Source organism: Balaenoptera acutorostrata, chromosome 5 (assembly GCF_949987535.1).
Source record: "Balaenoptera acutorostrata chromosome 5, mBalAcu1.1, whole genome shotgun sequence".
Classification (NCBI taxonomy): Eukaryota; Metazoa; Chordata; class Mammalia; order Artiodactyla; family Balaenopteridae; genus Balaenoptera; species Balaenoptera acutorostrata.
The window spans coordinates 19,415,300-19,435,979 of NC_080068.1; the positions used below are offsets into that span (position 1 = coordinate 19,415,300).

At 38.3% G+C, this 20,680-nt stretch overlaps 1 protein-coding gene across 2 annotated transcripts in view; it reads left to right on the top strand.

Annotated features, from left to right (window-relative positions):
- Window positions 1-20,680, top strand: part of METAP1 (methionyl aminopeptidase 1) — a 69,890-nt gene that overhangs the window by 46,795 nt on the left and 2,415 nt on the right. For both annotated transcript variants that reach the window (XM_057547069.1, XM_057547070.1), the window contains 6 exons: window positions 2,838-2,929; window positions 3,673-3,756; window positions 6,435-6,573; window positions 8,112-8,243; window positions 12,134-12,277; window positions 17,744-17,809. In XM_057547069.1, the coding sequence (XP_057403052.1) occupies window positions 2,838-2,929; window positions 3,673-3,756; window positions 6,435-6,573; window positions 8,112-8,243; window positions 12,134-12,277; window positions 17,744-17,809 (657 nt within the window). The remainder of the gene's footprint in view (window positions 1-2,837; window positions 2,930-3,672; window positions 3,757-6,434; window positions 6,574-8,111; window positions 8,244-12,133; window positions 12,278-17,743; window positions 17,810-20,680) is intronic.

Genomic DNA, 20,680 nt, shown 5'->3' on the forward strand with positions numbered 1-20,680 from the left:
AACTTTTGAGAGGTATTACGAATCTCAGAGATTTTTTTGCCAGATAAAAACATATGAGAGTCTCTTTCCCTGTATCTTTTTTTCTTTTAAAATAAATTTATTTTTGGCTGCATTGGGTCTTTGTTGCTGCACACGGGCTTTCTCTAGTTGCGGTGAACTGGGGCTACTCTTCCTTGCAGTGTGTGGGCTTCTCATTGCGGTGGCTTCTCCTGTTGCGGAGCACAGGCTCTAGGCACGTGGGCTTCAGTAGTTGTGGCACGCGGGCTCAGTAGTTATGGCTTGCGGGCTTTAGAGCACAGCCTCAGTAGTTGTGGCACACGGGCTTAGTTGCTCCCTGGCATGTGGGATCTTCCCAGACCAGGGCTCAAACCCGTATCTCCTGCGTTGGCAGGTGGATTTTTAACCACTGAGCCACCTGGGAAGTCCTCTTTTCCTGTATCTTCCCCAGCTTAGCATGTTATCAAGTTTTGCGATCTGTGCTAATTTGAAAGATGAAAAATGGTATTTTGCAGTTTTTTTAATTTGCATTTTTAAGTTATGAGTAAGGTTGAGCATCTCTTTATTTTAAAAAATCATTTGTATTTTTTTTCCTTTTGAACTGTCTATTCATATCCTTAGACTTATTTTCCCCCCAGTTAGATTACTTGGTTTTTTCCATACTGACTTATAAATGCTCTTTCTGTATTAAGGAAAATAATCTCTTGATGTATGTACTATAAAATGTTTTCTCCCAATCAAGCAGTTACATTTTTGTCTTTGTAACATTACATTTATGACAAACTTTCAACATTCTTCTGTAGTAAAATTTATCAGTGTTTTCTTTTAAGGTGCCTATGGCTTTATGACCTAGAAAGACCTTTTGTGTTCAGAGATTATAAAAATATTTTCCCATGTTTTCTTCTACTATTTCTATGGTTTTACTCTTCTTGTGTGTGTGATATAATTTTTGGTCCATATGAAACTTATTTATCTTTAGGAGTTAAGTAGGGATGCAACTTTATTTTTTTCCCAGCAGAATATCTGGTTGTCACATCACGAGTTATTTTTAAAAATTAGTCTTTTTCTTACTGATTTAAAACGCAACCTGTATCACTATATTAAATCTTCACATCTTTAGGTTTTTGGATTCTGTTCTGTTTCATTAACCCATCTGTCTAATCGTATGCCATTGCCAAACTCTTAATTATTACAGCTGTATCATGTTTTAATACTTGATAGGCCTTGTTGCCCCTGCCTTTCCTCTTTTTCAGAATTTTCCTGGCTATTCTTGCATGTTTGTTTTTCCATGTGAAATTTAGAATCAGCTTGTCTGGTTCCCAAAAATGTCCTGTTGCCATTTTTTATTGGGATAGTATTAAATTTATAGACTAATTTTGGAAGAATTGACACCTTTACAATATTGAGTCTTCCTATCCAAGAACAGGGTATGTTTTTCTTCATTAGGCCTTTTAATGTTAAGTTATTCCTGGATACTTTATCTTTTTAAGTTATTCTTGTGAATATAGTATCTTCTGTATTTTTTGCTTGTTTGTATATGGGAAAGTTATTGATTTTTATATATTTTTCTTATCTGCCAACTTGCCGAATTCTTATTTCTAGTCATTTACCAGGTATTCCCTTGTTCTAGGGATATATAATCATATCTGAAATTGATAAGGATTTTGTCCTTTTCTTTCTAATTTTATATGTCTTGTTTCTTTCTCTCGTTTAATACATCTGCTAGTATTGTCACTAGACAATACTTTATTCTATTCTATTTAGCTAGAACAGTGCTAAAAATACTAGTGCTGATAGTGGGCATTCCATGATGTTGGTTCTTGGCTTGAGATTTATATTTATCATGTAAAAGTGGTAGCTGGCTATGTTATCAGAATTATCTTTCTAGATGATCATTTATTTTTCATTCCTTAATCTATGGCTATGATGAGTTATATTAATAGTTTAATATTGAACTATCCTTGCCTTTCCAATATGAATCTCACTGAAGTCATGGTGTACTATGTTTTTTGGATTCTGTTTGATAATATTTTATGTGGTATTGTTATATCAGCATTTATAAAAAGAGTAGTTTATGGTTATATTCTTTTTGTCAGATTTTGAAATAATTATACTGGCTTTAATGCTTTTAAATGTATGAATAACTTCAATTAAGCTAATTTTATTAGTGAAAATTCTTAGGGCGGTATTTTTCAAACTTTTTTGACTATGACCCAGAGAACTGTATTTTATAGCATGATCTGTGTATATGTGTGTGTGTATAAATTAACAGTCAAACATTTTACAACAGCACTTACTTGCTTACTTACTTACCCTGTATGATATAGTCTATTATTTTCTATTCCATTTATTTACTATAAAAAAATATTAGTCATAGCCCACTAATAGCCACTAAAGAGTCACAAACTGCCGTTTAAAAAACACTGACTTAGGTTCCAGTTTCAAAAATAAATGAGTGTAATTAATTTATCAGTTGTTGATAATATACTTGCTTCATGAGATGATGATCATGAAAACAGTTATAGATTGTATGGTGCTATTCAAATGTGAATCATTTACTGACCTTATTAACACACTTCCTGTCAAATAATAAGTACTTCATCTTGAATGATTTCTCATAGACTTGGAAATTTGTTCTTTAAAATTGTTCTTTCAGTTTGTTTAGCAAATTTCATGTTGAAAGTATTTTTTCAGAAAACCTGACCTGGACCCTCCCATATTATGAAATACCATTGTGTGAAATAGTGAGACCTATTATTATATCATCAAGGGGATAATTATGCTAATATATACTACATCTTTTTGTTCACTTTGGTTTACTTACTGATTTTCTTTACCAGGAATGTCTGAATCTGAGCAGGCTCTTAAAGGTACTTCTCAAATTAAGTTACTCTCATCTGAAGATATAGAAGGGATGCGGCTCGTCTGTAGGGTAAGAGTTTTTTTCTCCCCGCCATGGGATAGAACATGTTTAAGTAGTTATAACACATGAAGTCAATGATTTGCTCATTTATAAAGGCAGCAAATATTACACAGTAAAACTGTGACTAGCCATATTTACTTTATTTTTAAATTTATTTATTTTTTTGAAGTATAGTTGATTTACAATGTGTTAATTTCTGCTGTACAGCAGAGTGACTCAGTTATACATACATTCTTTTTTATATTCTTTTCCATTATGGTTTATTCCAGGATATTGAATATAGTTCCCTGTGCTGTACAGTAGGACCTTGTTGTTTATCCATTCTACATGTAATAGTTATTTTCTGTGGTTCTTTGAGGAAAATCATTCATCTATTCTTTTATTTCCCTCCCTTCCCTTCCCCATTGTAGAATTGTGAGAAGCCTCAAACTTCATCAGTTCATTATTGTTTAGGTTACTTAGGACGTACATTTTCACATAGAAATCAGTCAGACGTACTTATTAAGCTATTTTCTAGTTAGCCCAATTTTATTTCTATGTTTACACACACATGCATACACATTTATTAATGAGTGTTAGAAATACATACAAATGGTTGTAAAATGAAAATTCAGGATTATAATATTCAAGGTGAGGTTCGTCTTATTAATATCCTACAAAATCTAAGTTAGTCCAAAGGGTACAGATTTCTATTTCTATTTCTATTTCTATTTGATTTCTTCTTGAATGTATGAAGTGTTTCTCTTTTACAGCTTGCCAGAGAAGTACTGGACATTGCTGCTGGGATGATTAAACCAGGTGTAACTACTGAAGAAATAGATCATGCTGTACACTTAGTAAGAATTTTAATTTTATGCTTTGAAAAATTTTTTCATACTGTTAGATGTTTTAGACTTCTAAAAATTAAGTAAACCTAAGTTCTGAATATCTACACTTGGCTAATTTGAAAGCAAATTTTTCACTTTGTTTCAAGTATAGAAAGTATTCAACAGTCATTATTCCCATCTTTAAGTATCTGTGATATTGGGGTCTGAGGTAAGCTTGAAATATCTTGTTTCTGAAACCTCACATTTCATAACATTTTAGTTTAGCTTTTATACGATGATTAGCTTTATTAGCGCTTTAAGTAAATCACGCTACCACATGCATCAAATATTTTGAAATAAAAAAGAATATAACTTCTGAAACTAGATTAGTAGGAAAAAATCTTCCTTTTTATATCTGTAATAACAAGGCCACAAACAGACCAGATACATGTTTGTAGTAAATATGGTATAGGTATACTTTTAAAATAAAGATAGCTTATCCACCAAAGAGAGACCTTAAAACCCTTTAGTAAATAAATATTCATGATCATAAAAAAAAAACAAAAAAAATTACCCTACAGTAAATGAGTACACACATGGTATGATTAGGTTGTTCACAGTTGAAGAGCAATAATTAGTTAATAAATCACATGGAAAACTAATTAAACCTGCTCTGGTAATCAAACAAATGCAAGTCATAAAGACCTACTAAATTAGTAAGTATTTTAAAGATGTTTATGTCCATTGCCTATGGGAAGATGGTGAAATAGGTACTCCTTTGCATGGTGGTGGTATTGTAAATTGGAACTATCCTTTTGGAAGGAAATTTGACAATGTGTCTTGAGCTATAAAAATGTTTAGAACATTTTTTTATTTGGAATTTTAATCCTGATTTTTGGGTATTGTTCCATATGTTATAAAGTACAGTTGACCCTTGAACAACACAGGTTTGAACTGCATGGATCTTCTTTTTTTTTTTAGTATTTATTTATTTATTTGGTTGCACCAGGTCTTAGTTGCAGTGGGCTCCTTAGTTGCAGCTCCAGGGCTCCTTAGTTGCTGCTCGCCAACTTCTTAGTTGCGGCAGGTGAGCTCCTTAGTTGTGGCATGCATGTGGGATCTAATTCCCTGACCAGGGATTGAACCCGGGCCCCCTGCATTGGGAGCGCAGAGTCTTATCCACTGCGCCACCAGGGAAGTCCCTGCATGGATCTTCTCATATGTGAATTTTTTTCAATAAATATATATATCTACTGTAAATGTATTTTCTCTTCCTTTCGATTTTTAAAAAAAATTTAATTAAAAATTAAAAAAAATTCTTCGGCCTCACCACGTGGCATTCTTTTTTTCTTATGATTTTTAAAATAGTATTTTCTTTTCTCTAGCTTACTTTATTGTAAGAGTACAGTATATAATACAAAGAATTATATAATATAAAGAATACAGTATATAACACATACAAAATATGTGTTAAACTGTCTGTTATTGGTAAGGTCAACAGTAGGGTATTAGTAAAGTTTTGGGGGAGTCAAGTTATATGTGGAATTTGGACTGCGCAGGGGGTCAGTGCCCCTCCCCCACCCCCTGTGGCCCCAAGTTGTTCAAGTGTCAGCTGTATGTGGTATGCATTAATAGCAGTTTGAATGCTTCCTATAGGCCAGGTGCTCTTTTGCGTGCTTCTTTTATTAACTCATTTAATTTCCCCAGCAACTCTATGAGATAGATGCTACTGTCATCTCCATCTTATAGGCAAGGAAACTGAGGCAGAGAGAGGTTAAGTTGCCCAGGGTTACACAACTTGTAAGTAATGGAGTTGGCATTTTCAGTCAACGCAATCTGATTCTGTGTGCTCTTAACTAGTATTTATACTGCTGTAAGAAATACAGAAGCATATCGTTAAATGTAAGGAAAAAGGATAGGCATGTAGTTATTGATCATAATATTTTTTTGTAATTGAGGAAACTAATATAAATTTTCAATAATAGAATTGCCAATAAAATTATAGTATATTCCACAAATTGCATTTTAGGCAACTATTTTAAAATTATTAGTATGAAGACTGTGGCAGTGTGGAAAGAGAAATTATGTATGCTATGACTACCACTGTATAAAAATATCCAAGTAAAATAAGACTTATTTGTGGAGAACCAGATCATTTTCTTAGAGGTTCCTTTGTTATTCCACATGAATGTAGTGGTTAAAATGTCTCAGGGAATACTTTACCATCTCTTAATTATTACTAGTATTTATTTTAATTTTTATTACTTTTATTTTATTATTAGGGATAGAGGCTTGTTTCTATATAAGAAATTATAATTACATTAAATGTGCACATTAATTTTAAATTTAAAATTTAAATAATATGTTTTTCATAAGGAGTAGGTAATTCTAAAATAAAATCTTCATATAGTGACATCTGTATATGTTTGTAAATATTTGAAATATGTGAATTTTCTTTTCCTTTGTGATTATCAAGTAAACTGGTTTGCCTGTGGTCTGACTTACAAACCCTACTATTTATCTACTGTTTAAGGTAATAGCTACTAGTATTTCTAAAATAAAATCTTAAATAAGTTCTTCATTAGGAGCATTTTTACAACAAAATTTTCCACATTTTTCAAATTTTAAAATCTGATTAATTGTATACAGATTAACTTTTTCTTTTGCACATTCCAGATTATTCTCTCCGTATTTTTAATTTATTATAGGCATGCATTGCAAGAAATTGCTATCCTTCTCCCCTGAATTATTATAATTTCCCAAAGTCTTGTTGTACTTCAGTGAATGAAGTGATCTGCCATGGAATTCCAGACAGACGGCCCTTGCAAGAAGGTGATATTGTTAATGGTAAGAAATAAGTGTGACTTTTGTCACTGTTAGCAAAGAAACAGCAAGGCTTTGGGAGTCTAATAGTGACTTGCATTTTCTTCACTTGCTTCCTGTCTTTAACTTACTTTTTTCATATTTAAAACTTAAAATAAATTGAAAATCTCTGGAAACCTATTTTATTGTTTTAAGATATTTAACTGCTTTCAAGGTGCTTCTAGTATGATGTGTTTGATACAGGTTCTTTAATGCAGATGATCATTATGTGATTGGTAAATAGGGAAAAGATGTCAGTGAAGTGTGGAAGTAATGTTGATTCAAGTGGGATTTTTTTTTTCTTATTCCTTTTAGTCCACTATTGGTTTTGAAGAAATCAGGGCAGGCTTTCTTACAGATAAAGAGAAATCATTAGTAATATATGAAGCTCTTAAGAAAAACAGCTAAAAATTCTGCAGAAGTATTGTCCTTGATGTAAGAAGTTCAGAAAGTGGCTTTAGGGACCACTGTGTTAAGCTATTTTGGGAAACTCCAAGTGCAGAGAAAGAAGCTGCAAAAAACATTTTCCTCTGTGATTGAAAAAATGTTGATGAATTAGGCTCCCCTCGATGGTATTTTTAATATTGATGAACTTGGTCTCTTTAGTAATCAGATATCTTCAAAGATCTATATATCAAACAAGGAAGCCTGAGCCCAGGTGTTAAAGGCTACAGAGAATGGACCAGCTGTGATGCTGGCTGTGAATGGTAGTGGGGACTTGACCAACACTGTTTTTATATGAATTGTTTTTGCTTCAGTTAGAGTATCTGTTTATAAAGTTCCGTAAGTTTTGAGGGGTCTGCCCAATGCTGTTTTTCATATATAAGCCCTATTATTTTTATTACACATAATGTATGAGGTTTTTCAGGAACGTGTGTGTTGTGCTAGAGCCAACACACCTATACTGCGAGATTTTAAGTGGATTGAAAATTTATGGTTTAAGAATACTCATTTAATGTGCTCCGTAGGATACACTTAGTGTAGTTTAGTGGTGTAGTGGTAATCTGTATTTTTAAACATGGGAATAGTCACAAATAAGTGAAAGGCAAATGAGTCTTTGAAAAATAAGGGTAAATAGTGTAAATGTTTCTATTTATTGATTCACTAGGATGAGGAAAAAGTTGTTAAAGATAACGAATGAAAGCAGTATTTCCTGTTTAATGTCAGAATGTGGCAAAGTCCTTCATTTAATGTTCTTAACTTGGGTCATTGATCTTGCATGAATGTATCCGGGGATACATTTTTCTTCTGCTGTAAATGATCTAACCACTGCTGTAAGAGTATTAAAGCCCACCGTCTGGCTTGTGCTGCGAGACCACGGACCTGTTTTCCACAGTGAGTTCAGTTGCATTACAGACAAGAAGTGTCTCTTGGGCATTAAGTATGTATTCATTGGTGGCACTTGCAAATGCAGAAGTTATCTTTCTCATTAAGCTGCTTGATTCTGTCATGTTGGCGAAAGTTAACTTCAATTTTGAGATAAAAAACAAGTGTGGTCTTTATGTTTGCACATTCTTTTGCAGTGGACATCACTCTTTATCGCAATGGTTATCATGGGGACCTGAATGAGACGTTTTTTGTTGGAGACGTGGATGAGGGAGCTCGGAAACTGGTTCAGACCACGTATGAGTGCCTGATGCAAGCCATTGATGCAGGTCAGGCTCAGTGCTGGGCACCCGCTGGTGCTACTGTGTGGTGTGGGCCTTGAGTGACCTGTCACTGTACTGTGCATGCCTCATCCCTCCCAGCTGTGCCTCTACCCTACCTGAGTTAGCTTTGGGTTTGGCAGTAGTAGGTTTAAGGATGATTTGGGAATCTGTTGATGAGGATGGACCGGATTATTGCTTATTCCTTTGACTCTTCTATGATTTATCTTCCTTTTCTCTGGCTGATAAATGAGGAGGAATGCGTGGATACTTTTTTTTTTTCTAACGTCTTTATTGGAATATAATTGCTTTACAATGTTGTGTTAGTTTCTGCTGTAAAACAAAGTGAATCAGCTATATGTATATATATATATCCCCATATCTCCTCCCTCTTGCGCCTCCCTCCGACCCTCCCTATCCCACCCCTCTAGGTGGTCACAAAGCACTGAGCTGATCTCCCTGTGCTATGCAGCTGCTTCCCACTAGCTATCTGTTTTACATTTGGTAGTGTATATATGTCAATGCTACTCTCTTACTTCGTCCCAGGTTCCCTTTCCCCCTCCCTGTGTCAAGTCCATTCTCTACGTCTGCGTCTTTATTCCTGTCCTGCCCCTAGGTTCATGAGAACCATTTTTTTAAAAATTCCATATATATGTGTTAACATACAGTATTTGTTTTTCTCTTTCTGACTTGTGGATAGTTCTTGAGTGCAACTTTTCTCCTACTTTTTAATTATTTTGTGAAAGAGTACGTTAGATTATAAGAGAAAAATGAGTGATCTTCCTTTACGCTTGCCTCTCTTTTTTTTTTAATCTCTCTTCTCCAGAGGTTTCCACTTTTTTTTTTTTCTAAATAAATTTACTTATTTTTGGCTGCGTTGGGTCTTCGTTGCTGCACGCAGGCTTTCTCTAGCTGCGGCGAGCGGGGGCTACTCTTCGTTGCAGTGCGCGGGCTTCTCATTGCAGTGGCTTCTCTTGTTGTGGAGCACGGGCTCTAGGCACACGGGCTCAGTAGTTGTGGCTCACGGGCTCTAGAGCGCAGGCTCAGTAGTTGTGGTGCACGGGCTTAGTTGCTCTGTATCATGTGGGATCTTCCCGGACCAGGGCTTGAACCTGTGTCCCCTGCATTGGCAGGTGGATTCTTAACCACTGTGCCACCAGGGAAGTTCTGAGAGGTGTCCACTTTTAACATTTAGGTTTTTTTCTCTGCAGTACGTTAATACACACATAGAAACACACATAACTGTATGTATGTGTTTAGTTAGGTTAAATGGAATCATAAGATTTGTGGTGTTCTATAATTTGGTACTTTTCAACCAGTAATATCTTAGAGGTCTTTCCATATTAGAATACGTACGTACCTGCATGCATAGATCTCTGTTCTTTTAATGGCTATATATTATATTCCACAGTATAAAAATTTCTACAACTATTCCCCTACTGGATTTTGGTGTTTTCCATATATCTTGCTATTGCAGTGAATAATATCTTTGGGTAGAGGTGTATTTCTGTGGAATTTTTCTCACATACAACAAACAGTTCATGCAGGTTTTTTAAAATTTATGCAGTATCTTGTGAGGAAAGAGGAGAGTCTTGTTGCAAATGTTAACAGACTATTACAAAGGACAGTTTGAGGGCAAATAACGTTTCAGTTAAAATCCACAGCATTTCAACCTTATTGTTCAGTGTGTTATCCACCCCCCCACCCCCTGTTAAATAAATCTGATATATCATCAACAATGTATTGGACAGGACAGTGTTCTTAGGCAAACATATAGGATATGATGCAATTTTTACTAATTTAATGAAGTCAGAGGAATGAAAAATGAAAGCATGTGATTATTTTTATATATCAATATGTGAGATATTCTTTTTTTTTTTTAAATACATGGTTTTTTTGTTTTGTTTTTTTTTTTAAAGTTTAATTTTTTTTTTTTTTTAATTTATTTATGGCTGTGTTGGGTCTTCGTTTCTGTGTGAGGGCTTTCTCTAGTTGTGGCAAGTGGGGTCCACTCTTCATCGCGGTGCGCGGGCCTCTCATTATCGCGGCCTCTCTTGTTGCGGAGCACAGGCTCCAGACGCACAGGCTCAGTAATTGTGGCTCACGGGCCTAGTTGCTCCACGGCATGTGGGATCTTCCCAGACCAGGGCTCGAACCTTGTCCGCTGTATTGGCAGGCAGACTCTCAACCACTGCGCCACCATGGAAGCCCTGTGAGATATTCTTCTCCTTATTTTTCACTGTTGATTATACTTAAAAACTTTGATATTCTCTGTGGTATTGTGAGATGAGGACTTTAATATTTAGTTTCTCATTTTGGAAGCTTTAGTTTTAAATCATTTTTAGGGTTTCTGTGTTCAATGTTTATGTCCCTTTTGCTTCTCTGTGAGTTGATTGAAATAACCAGACACCTGGAATGTTGTTTTACAGTGACGCAGGAATAAAACTTGCTAAGAAACTACAAGAAACCAAAGTCTTCATTAACAGTAGACAGGAAAGAATAGAAGTTGCTTCATCTCTGGAAAGTGCTATTAACACTTTTGTATGTATCGTTCCTGCCTCTTGTTTTCCAGTAATTTGGCTGCCCACCCTGGTGCAGAGCACTAGAGAGCTTGACCAACTATGAAATTAGCCTTCTAGAATAGGGCTTCTCAGTCTACATGCTGATGGCATTTTGAGTCTGATGATTCTTTGCTGTGGGAGCCTGTCCTGTGTACTGTAGGGTGCTTAGCAGCTTTCCTGGTCTCTACCCACTAGAGGCCATTTGCACCACCACTCCTCGTTGTGACAACCAGAAATGTCTCCAGATATTATGAAGTGTACTTCCCTGGGACCAGAATTCCCTCTGGTTTGAGAATTAGGGGAGAAGTCTCCTCTCTCACCCTCCGTCATTACTGTTGAACAGTTTATTGTGTGTTGTGCACCATGGTTAAAATTTTCCTTTCCTCCCTGCTGACTGGGGCTGATAGGACAGCTTGGATGGGAATGCAAGAAAATCATTATGCAAGTCAGCATGTTCCTCAAAAATCATTAACCTCCCACCCCCCCCAAAAAAAGTCAAGCTGGAACATGTGGTTCAGAGCAAGTAAATGTTATGAAAATGATTCCTTGAGCCGTTCTCCTGGAAATTTGATTGACTGGGGAGGATGTGTTGTGCCTGAACCTCAGGTTGGAGATGAGAGAGGCATAGTAGGGGGCTGTAGGGAGTGGGAGGACCCCCAGAACCGCGGCTAGATTCCCTAGGAGTCTCCGTGCGAGGAGAGCTGTAGCAGCAATAAGAACCACTTCTTTTGGTTTTTATTTAAACAGTGGTAAAAGTCATAAAAACTAAACAGGGCTGGAAGTATACAGTGAGAAGTACCTTTCTACATCCTACTCCTAAGACCTTCTGCAGAGGCAACTATGAATAATTTGAGAACCACTTTTATGGGGATAAAGAAGCCCAGGGGAAGTAATTCTTTGAGAAATTGACCAGACTAAAACTGAGGACAAGTCAAGTTCCTTTTTGGACATTCCTTTTTCTCCTGATGCTCTTTCCTCTCTTATCTCTTCTGCTCGCTTTAATGGAAAGCACACTGACCTTAGAGAAGGCGAGGAAGAGAAGTGTGTGTTCCATTCTCTTGTTTATTCAGAGAGCAGGCGGTGCCTGTCCCGACCCCTTACTGCTGCACACGCCCTCTTCTTCTGCAGCAAAGGAGGAAACCCAGGTGCTGCTGGCTTGGATCTCAGCTTTGCCGTTTCCTGGCAGTATAGCCTCTTTGTGCTTCGGTTTCCTCATCTTGAAAGTCTCGGAATGTAGGTGTGTAAAGCCTTCAGAAAGCTTCCTGGCATAGACAGTGATTGCTTAGTAATTATTAGTTTTTCTTTCTCTTTGTCATGAGTCTTCTCTTTTCCTTTCAGTGAAACCTGGTGTTCGATACAGAGAATTGGGAAACATTATTCAGAAGCATGCCCAAGCAAATGGATTTTCAGTTGTTCGAAGCTATTGTGGGCATGGAATCCACAAGCTTTTTCATACGGCCCCCAATGTACCCCACTATGCCAGTAAGTACTGTCCAAAGATTTGGTATTTGCTAACTATTTATTCAACAAATATTTATTCAAACATTTAACAGGACCTACTATTTTGTATTTATTAGAGTAATCTATTAGCTGTTATAAATAGACCCCCCAAAATGTATACACAAGGCACATAACAGTCCACAGCATGTGTGTTTGGTCACTCTGGGGGGGTGGAGTGGGACAGTTATTCTCTGACCCAGGCTTTTGTCACTTTCAACCTATAGCTTTCAAGGTCACTTTGGGGGTTCCCCTCCTAGTCGTACAGATACTGGGGAAGAGGAGAGAAGCATGGAGGGGTATGCTTGGGAGGTTTTAATGGGCCAGCCTGGACTTGGCATGAATCACTTACATTTACTTTTCATTGGCAGAAACTCAGTCACATGGCTACACTAACTGCAAGGGAGGTGGGGAAATGTAATCCAGCTGAGTACTCGGGAAGAAAAGGAGACTAGTAATTCTGGTGAACAGCCAATACTCTCTGCCACATGTATTCTGATTCCTTAAATGAAACTGGTTCAGCTGGGTTTGATTTGAGTTCCCAGTACATGTCAGATACCGTATTCTTTGTTGGTATAGAGGGGAATCGACAAAGTACCTTTTCTCAAATTGAGTGCTGTCTGATAGATTAACAAAGGAAGTTTTGGGCGATTAATGTCTTACAGAAACCTTTCTCTTGGAGAGTTAAGACATGCAGGGGTGAGTCTGTAATTTAGTGCTAGAAAGGAAAACTGTCCACAATAAGTGACCTAAGAAGGAATTTAACAAATATATAGGAGCCACTGCTATGTAGACACTTTCATGTACCTCCTTGTGCTTACGTTTTTCCTCATGTGCACAATAGCAGGGAATGGTACCTACCCTAGAACTGTTACTAGGATTAAGTGAGATAATGCATGTTAGCTTTTAGAGTGATGATAATGATGATGGTGATGATATACATTATCTCATATGATCATCACAACTCTACGAATAATTTCAGAGTCTATCATTAGCACCAGCAAAGAGTCCAGGTAGGCTCCAGTGTTGGGTTGCCTCAGGCCAAACAACCAACAGGGAGGGAACCCAGCCCCACCCATCAACAGTCAAGCGGATTAAAGTTTTACTGAGCTCTGACCACCACAGCAACAGTCAGCTCTACCCACCACCAGAGCCTCCCATCAAGCCTCTTAGATAGCCTCAACCACCAGAGGGCAGACAGCAGAAGCAAGAAAAACTACAATCCTGCAGCCTGTGGACCAAAAACCACAGTTACAGAAAGACAGAGAAGATGAAAAGGCAGAGGGCTATGTACCAGATGAAGGAACAAGAAAAAACCCCAGAAAAACAACTAAATGAAGTGGAGATAGGCAACCTTCCAGAAAAAGAATTCAGAATAATGATAGTGAAGATGATCCAGGACCTCGGAATAAGAATGGAGGCAAAGATCGAGAAGATGCAAGAAATGATTAACAAAGACCTAGAAGAATTAAAGAACAAACAAACAGAGATGACCAATACAATAACTGAAATGAAAACTACACTAGAAGGAATCAATAGCAGAATAACTGAGGCAGAAGAACGGATAAGTGACCTGGAAGACAGAATGGTGGAATTCACTGCTGTGGAACAGAATAAAGAAAAAAGAATGAAAAGAAATGAAGACAGCCTAAGAGACCTCTGGGACAACATTAAACGAAACAACATTCGCATTATAGGGGTCCCAGAAGGAGAAGAGAGAGAGAAAGGACCAGAGAAAATATTTGAAGAGATTATAGTCGAAAACTTCCCTAACATGGGAAAGGAAATAGCCACCCAAGTCCAGGAAGCGCAGAGAGTCCCATACAGAATAAACCCAAGGAGAAACACGCCGAGACACATAGTAATCAAAGTGGCAAAAATTAAAGACAAAGAAAAATTACTGAAAGCAGCAAGGGAAAAACGACAAATAACATACAAGGGAACTCCCATACGAATAATTTCTTAGCCCTGTTTTTAAAAAGCAGATTCTGTGTTTAGGGAAGTGATTGATTTATTCAAGTCCACACAAACTAGTAAATAAATGTCAGGTGTAGGATTGGTACCTAGGTTCTGTCTGGCTTTCTAGAGTCAGTCTTTCCCGTGCTGCCTAGTAAGGACTGAAGCAGTTTGGCGCTGGGTCTTGTGGGAGAAATAAAGATTGAGATTTTGGTTTGCTGGAGAGATGAGGAAGAGCATTCCAGGCGGTGGGGAAGCATGAATAGGTGCTTCAAGTTGAGACTGAACAGAGACAAGATAAGCTTGGGCTGAGAATTACGTGTAAGAACTAGAAATGGGCAGTGCCAGATCGAGGATATTTGACTTCATTTTAGGGATTTGTAGAACATTTTTTGGCAGAAGAATGGCAAGGTGAAATTGCCATTTGGGGAAGAAAATTTAGCAGTGGTGTCTAGAATGTATTGCAGGTGTGAGTTAGCCAGGCTTGTCAGCCTGATGCACAGTTGTTCTCGTAATCCAGATGTGAGGTGGTAAAATCTAAGACGTCAGTAGTTGTGAAGAGAAAGGGAAATGAGTGAGAAACGTCTCAACAGGAGAAGCTAGAGAAGTCACTTAAGGCACAGCATTTGACATAAATCAATAAGCATTTATTAGCAGACCTCATAGTCCTTTTTATTTCAGCTGGAATTGTGCTTGAAATAAAAGCTAGCAATAGAAAATAGGTAGCCAACTTCATTCCTTCCTGGTGAGCCCTGTGATCGCCTGATGTGCATTGCCTTTAACAGAATGGAAGTAGCTATTCTGATGACACTGGCATGTGCCACACGTGTACATGTGTGTGTTTTGTGTGTGGAAAAAGAGTGTGCAAGGGAGGGAATGAAAAAAGCACCCTTACTTGCAGAGGTAACAGACTTAGGTTTAGGTATGGACTAGATAGAGACTTTTTGTCTATCTGTCTGTATCTATTAATTTTTATTGGAGTAGAGTTGATTTACATTGTTGTGTTTCTGCTGTACAGCCAAGTGAATCAGTTATACATATACATATATCTACTCTTTTTTAGATTCTTTTCCCATATAGGCCATTACAGAGTATTGAGTAGAGTTCCCTGTGCTATTCAGTAGGCTCTTAGGAGTTATCTATTTAAATCAATACACAGTAGTGTGCATATGTCATAAAGAAAGATTTTTTTGAAGGAAATAGAATTTATGGGAGACGGAGATACGGGTCAGTGATGATGGTGTCAGCAAAATACCATACCACCGATACACAAGAGATGGCACTTGAGTTTCATGTTAAACTATTTAATTAGAAATAAGAATTCTGAAAAAAGAAACAAGGACCCAGGTATACTTCATTTCATCCAACTGATATGTTTTTGAAAAGTCAAGTGTTAATCGGGTTTAGATAAAACAAAATATGTGTGGTCCCTTTAGGGACGTGTTAAAGGAAGCTGCTGAGAGAGTCTCTGTACTGCAGAGGCCTTTTGAAATGTAAACGATCCCTGCTTTGGCTTGTAACTTCACATTCCTAAGCAAGGAACCAGGAAATTGTTGTGTAACTTCCCTCCACCTCCTTCCGTGTAAGAGAAGTCCATGTTAGATGAGAGTTTAGTGTGCTTCTTTGTCATGGTTCGGAAGTAAAGGTGATACTACCCTATCTTTAGAATATATATCACGGTAATTCTGGGAGGCAAACAGTAGAGAAGGTACACAGTTTTGTAAAAGCACTCAGCAGTAGTATCTGCTATAGTGTAGTCGCTAGACGATGTATGTTTGTTTGAGTGAGCCTTGTTGAGAAGCTGAAACCATGAGTCAAGGTTAGCTGGGAGTTGTAACTTCTACAACAATGAATCAATGGCAGAAACAGGAGTGGAACTTGGATTCTCTGTATTGCGATGTCCAGTGGAAATATATATGAGGCACATATGTAATATTAAGATTTCTAGTGGTCATATTGAAAAAGTAAAAAGAGACAGATGGAGTTAATTTTATATTTTGTTTAATCCATTACATTAAAAATATTAGCATTTCAACATTTAATCAGTGTAAAAAAAAACCATTGCGATATATTACATGCTTTTTTTGTCTTTGAAATCGGCATATTTTTTACATGTACATTCTGACTTGCCATTTTTCAAGTGCTTAGCTTCATGCACCCAGTTGCTGCCGTACTGGACAGCACAGCTATCAATTCCTTTATCCTTTTTTCTTTCCATGACACCACACTGACTCTCTTTGACATTGTCTGTTTGATATCCCCAAGGGAATATGACCAAATCTATATATGTAGTAAATTGCATGTCATTTGGAGAGAAAGTTCATGAAATTAGAAATAAAAAGTAAAGATTATTTTTGCCCCTCAGAGTTTTATAATAATTTAGGAACTCCTGATTTGGAATCTGTAGAATAAGTGTATTTTGGCAATACTTAAGATAGCGGAAAACAGCGTGATAGCTATTCACAAGGAAGGGCGTGCAGGAGTGTAAACGTGCGGGTGAGGTTAGACCATACCTAGACAGAGCAGCTTGAGCAGGGTCTGTCTCGGTCGACACATGGGTTGCCATCCGGAAGAACCGCCCCCTTACGCAGAAAACCCCTGAAAGCCGGTGCTTTCGCCACCTGGTGGTCAGGCAGCGCAAGTGTAGTCACCTGTTTACCGATGCTCTTATCAGTTCTTGGTTTTTATTGACAGTTTGAACTTTAAACTGGTTCTCCATTTTCGTCTGAGATTGTCTAAAAAGGCCGATCCCTGTTTAAAATTTTTGACCTTCTTGGGGAGATGGCACGCCTGGGCACTGATAGTTGAGTTTCTCACAATGATCCTGAAAAATACTTCTGTATTGGTGAACTTGGACAAAAAGTCTTTGGAGGGAGAAATGGAATTTTTGTTTCCAGTAGAAAGGAATAATCGTGTCAGCATTAAAGAAAAGTAGGTTAGTGTGCGGGGCTTTGTTCCCCTCTGAAGATAAGACAATTTACAAAACTTTTTAAAAATGGGGCAGTTGTTTCTCTGGGCTGTGCCCCCATCTCCACCCGCATCCACACCCCTACACGCACCCAAGAGCTAGGAGGCTTCTGGTGGAATGCGAAATGTCTTCTTCTTTAAAGTGTCATACCTCCATGAGTGTGGCACTTTGCTTGGTTGAATGATTGCAGTTCTAACCCTGCTATAACATAAATGGGGGCACTTTTGCTTTTATAGAAGTGATAACCACATCTGAGATCCAGCCTAGGGCATCTCTGTATTTTCCCAGAGAAGACGTAAACAAAATGAAATATGCCTAGGACAATATCTGCCCCAGAGTAGGTGGTTTTCAGTAAAATCCCTGTTTGTTGAATGATCTGCTTTAAGAAAGGGGAATCAGGAGAGGAGAAAGTCATTAATTTAAGAATCACTCATGGGAATATAAGTTGTGTACTTTTCCCAGGGAGCTGCTTAACAATATGCTGTAGGTTTTTTGCTGTGTTCTGAGATTTTTTTCTTTAATTTCAGAAAATAAAGCAGTTGGAGTGATGAAGCCCGGCCACGTATTTACAATTGAGCCAATGATTTGTGAAGGTGAGAAAAAGGGATGCTGTAACATTCTTTAATTGAATTTTTATTTACTTTTGGTTACTCATGATCAGATTAGTAGTCTGCTCTACTTTCTTTTTGCTTCATTTCCACTCCCCGTCCTATCTCTAACTTGATTCAGTATCATGTAGAGAACTGAAAATTGTAAAGGTTGGCAAGAAAGCAATACCTTCTCCACGGTAATTTGCCTGCTGTCAGTAGATGCTGAAGTACTTGAATCCTGGTCCGTTTTCCTAAAGATCCTGTCAAAGGGTGCATTGTAATAATTAGGTGCCTCCATCAAGCCTGTGTAGAAATTCTTGCTTGTCTTGATGGGGGTGAGGAAGAGGAGGAAAAAAGAAGTTAGAGCTATTTGGGTTTATTTGTTGTTGTTGTTGTTGTTTAAATTAATTAATTTTTATTTATTTATTTTTTGGCTGCATTGGGTCTTCGTTGTGGTGCGCGGACTTCCATTGCGGTGGCTTCTCTTGTTGCGGAGCACGAGCTCTAGGCGCGCAGGCTCAGTAGTTGTGGCTCGCGGGCTCTAGAGCGCAGGTTCGGTAGTTGTGGTGCACGGGCTTAGTTGCTCCGCGGCATGTGGGATCTTCCCGGACCAGGGCTTGAACCCGTGTCCCCTGCATTGGCAGGTGGATTCTTAACCAGTGTGCCACCAGGGAAGTCTGAGCTATTCATTTTGCAGCAGAGTTATATAATTTAATTCTCCACAACTTATGAGGTAGGTGCTATCCCCATTATACAGGAGAGCAAACTGATTTTTGAAGAGGTTAAGTAACTTGCCCAAAGTCGCTTAGCTAGTTACGTGGCAGAATTTGTGGGACTCTAAACTCATGAGCCGTTCTGCCTCTAGAGGGTCTGCACTCATATCGTCAGGTGGTGTCATACGACTACTGTGGAAAAAGCACAGCATAGACACGCTTAGCACTGGCAGTTTTATGTCCTCGCTGTTGTTGGTCACTGTGACAGGCACATGGCAGTGATGGTCGGTGTCATGATTGGAGCTCCCCACTGAGGCTGTCAGAGTAGTAACGGGCCTCCTTCATGAGGCCTTCACCTTTGCTTTCTGCCGGTTCTTCGTTGGGGTTAGGGGATGCAGAGTGGGGCAGCAGTAGTAGGGCTCTCGTGTCCTGGTCCCTGTGTTAAAGGATGCATCCCCTTGGGATCCATCCAGTCTTCTTTATAACCTAATCTTCGGAGTGATAGCCCATCACTTCTACCAGATTTTCTTCCTTAGAAGTGAGTCACTAAATCCAGCCCACACTCAAGGGGAGAGGAGCATTGGAGGTTGTTTTAGAGGCTGCCTTCTTAACCTGGTCCTTTGTTCCCTTTTCTGTAAAATGGAAGTTACAATCTTTATCCTGCTGAATCCCCAGGGCTGCTGTAAGAATTAAGTGAGATGATTTGTATTAACACAAAGTGCCTTTAAAGGGCTGTACAAATGTAAGGTGTTGTTTTGTCATTCCTTGGAATAAGAATAATGATCATATGTAACCAATTGCAAGAGCACTGAGTATATTAGCAGAGAAAGGCAAGACCGTGAGAGGAAAGTGTCATTTTGGTTACATACTTGTTTCCATTAACTGGCACTTAGTTGGTGAGACATGAAGTGGTATTTCCAGGAGTAAGCAAATAACACAGTGTTGTGCTGGTTCAGATAATTGTCAAATTATAACAAATATATTTCAGTGTAACTCAGCTAGGTTAAATCCCAGCTTCTTAGTGGAAAGTCTCTAATCCAAAGAAGAATTTGAATTTCCTTAGAATAGTAGTCAAATATATTTAACTTGACATTAGTAAAGGATCTGTTTTAGCAGATGACAATAAAATTAAAGATGTATTTATGTCGGGCTTCCCTGGTGGCACAGTGGTTAAGAACCTGCCTGCCAATGCAGGGGACACAGGTTTGAGCCCTGCTCTGGGAAGATCCCACATGCTGTGGAGCAACTAAGCCCGTGCACCACAACTACTGAGCCCACGCGCCACATCTACTGAAGCCCGCACGCTCTAGAACTGGTGCTCCGCAACAAGAGAAGCCACTGCAATGAGAAGCCCGTGCACCACAACGAAGAGTAGCCCCCGCTCGCCGCAACTAGAGAAAGCCAGCGCACAGCAACGAAGACCCAACGCAGCCCAAAAATAAATAAATAAATATAAATAAATTTATTAAAAAAAAAAGATATATTATGTCTTAAATCCGTTTGTGAAAAGATCATTCGTTACATTGAGAAATATGTTTACTCATCTTTAGATGGTTGACAAAGCATGAGTTAACTTTCTTTAAGCTACCGCGTATTTTCTTTTTAGTCTGGGGTTTAATATTGCAAAAGTAGGTTACTTCACTGCAGGCTTTGTACTCTGGGATGTGTCTGAGGCAGTAAGACCTAATCTTTGGTAAAGATTACTCAAAATGGGAATTCCCTGGCGGTCCAGTGGTTAGGAGTCGGCGCTTTCACTGCCGTGGGCCTGGGTTCCATCCCTGGTCAGGGAACTAAGGTCCTACAAGCTGCGAGGTGTGGGCCCCCCACCCCCGAGGCAAAAAAGATTACTCAGAATGAAGAATATTGATTTTTTTTTTTAACATCTAATTTGGAGATAAGAAAGTCTCTGTAAACACATTTTTATAGTAGTATCTGGAATTGCAGAACTTTGTCATTCCACTGTTGCCTCTCCTCCCCTGCCCCACTCCTCCCCCCATTCTCTTTTTCCTGTGTTGTCTACCAGCTTTTTTCATTGTCCCTTCCTTTCCTTTCTAACCCTCTTTCTAACCCATTCTCCCTCATCATAAATTTATTTTCTTTTGGCCGTGCTGCACAGCTTGCAGGATCTCAGTTCCTCGACCAGGGATTGAACCTGGGCCAC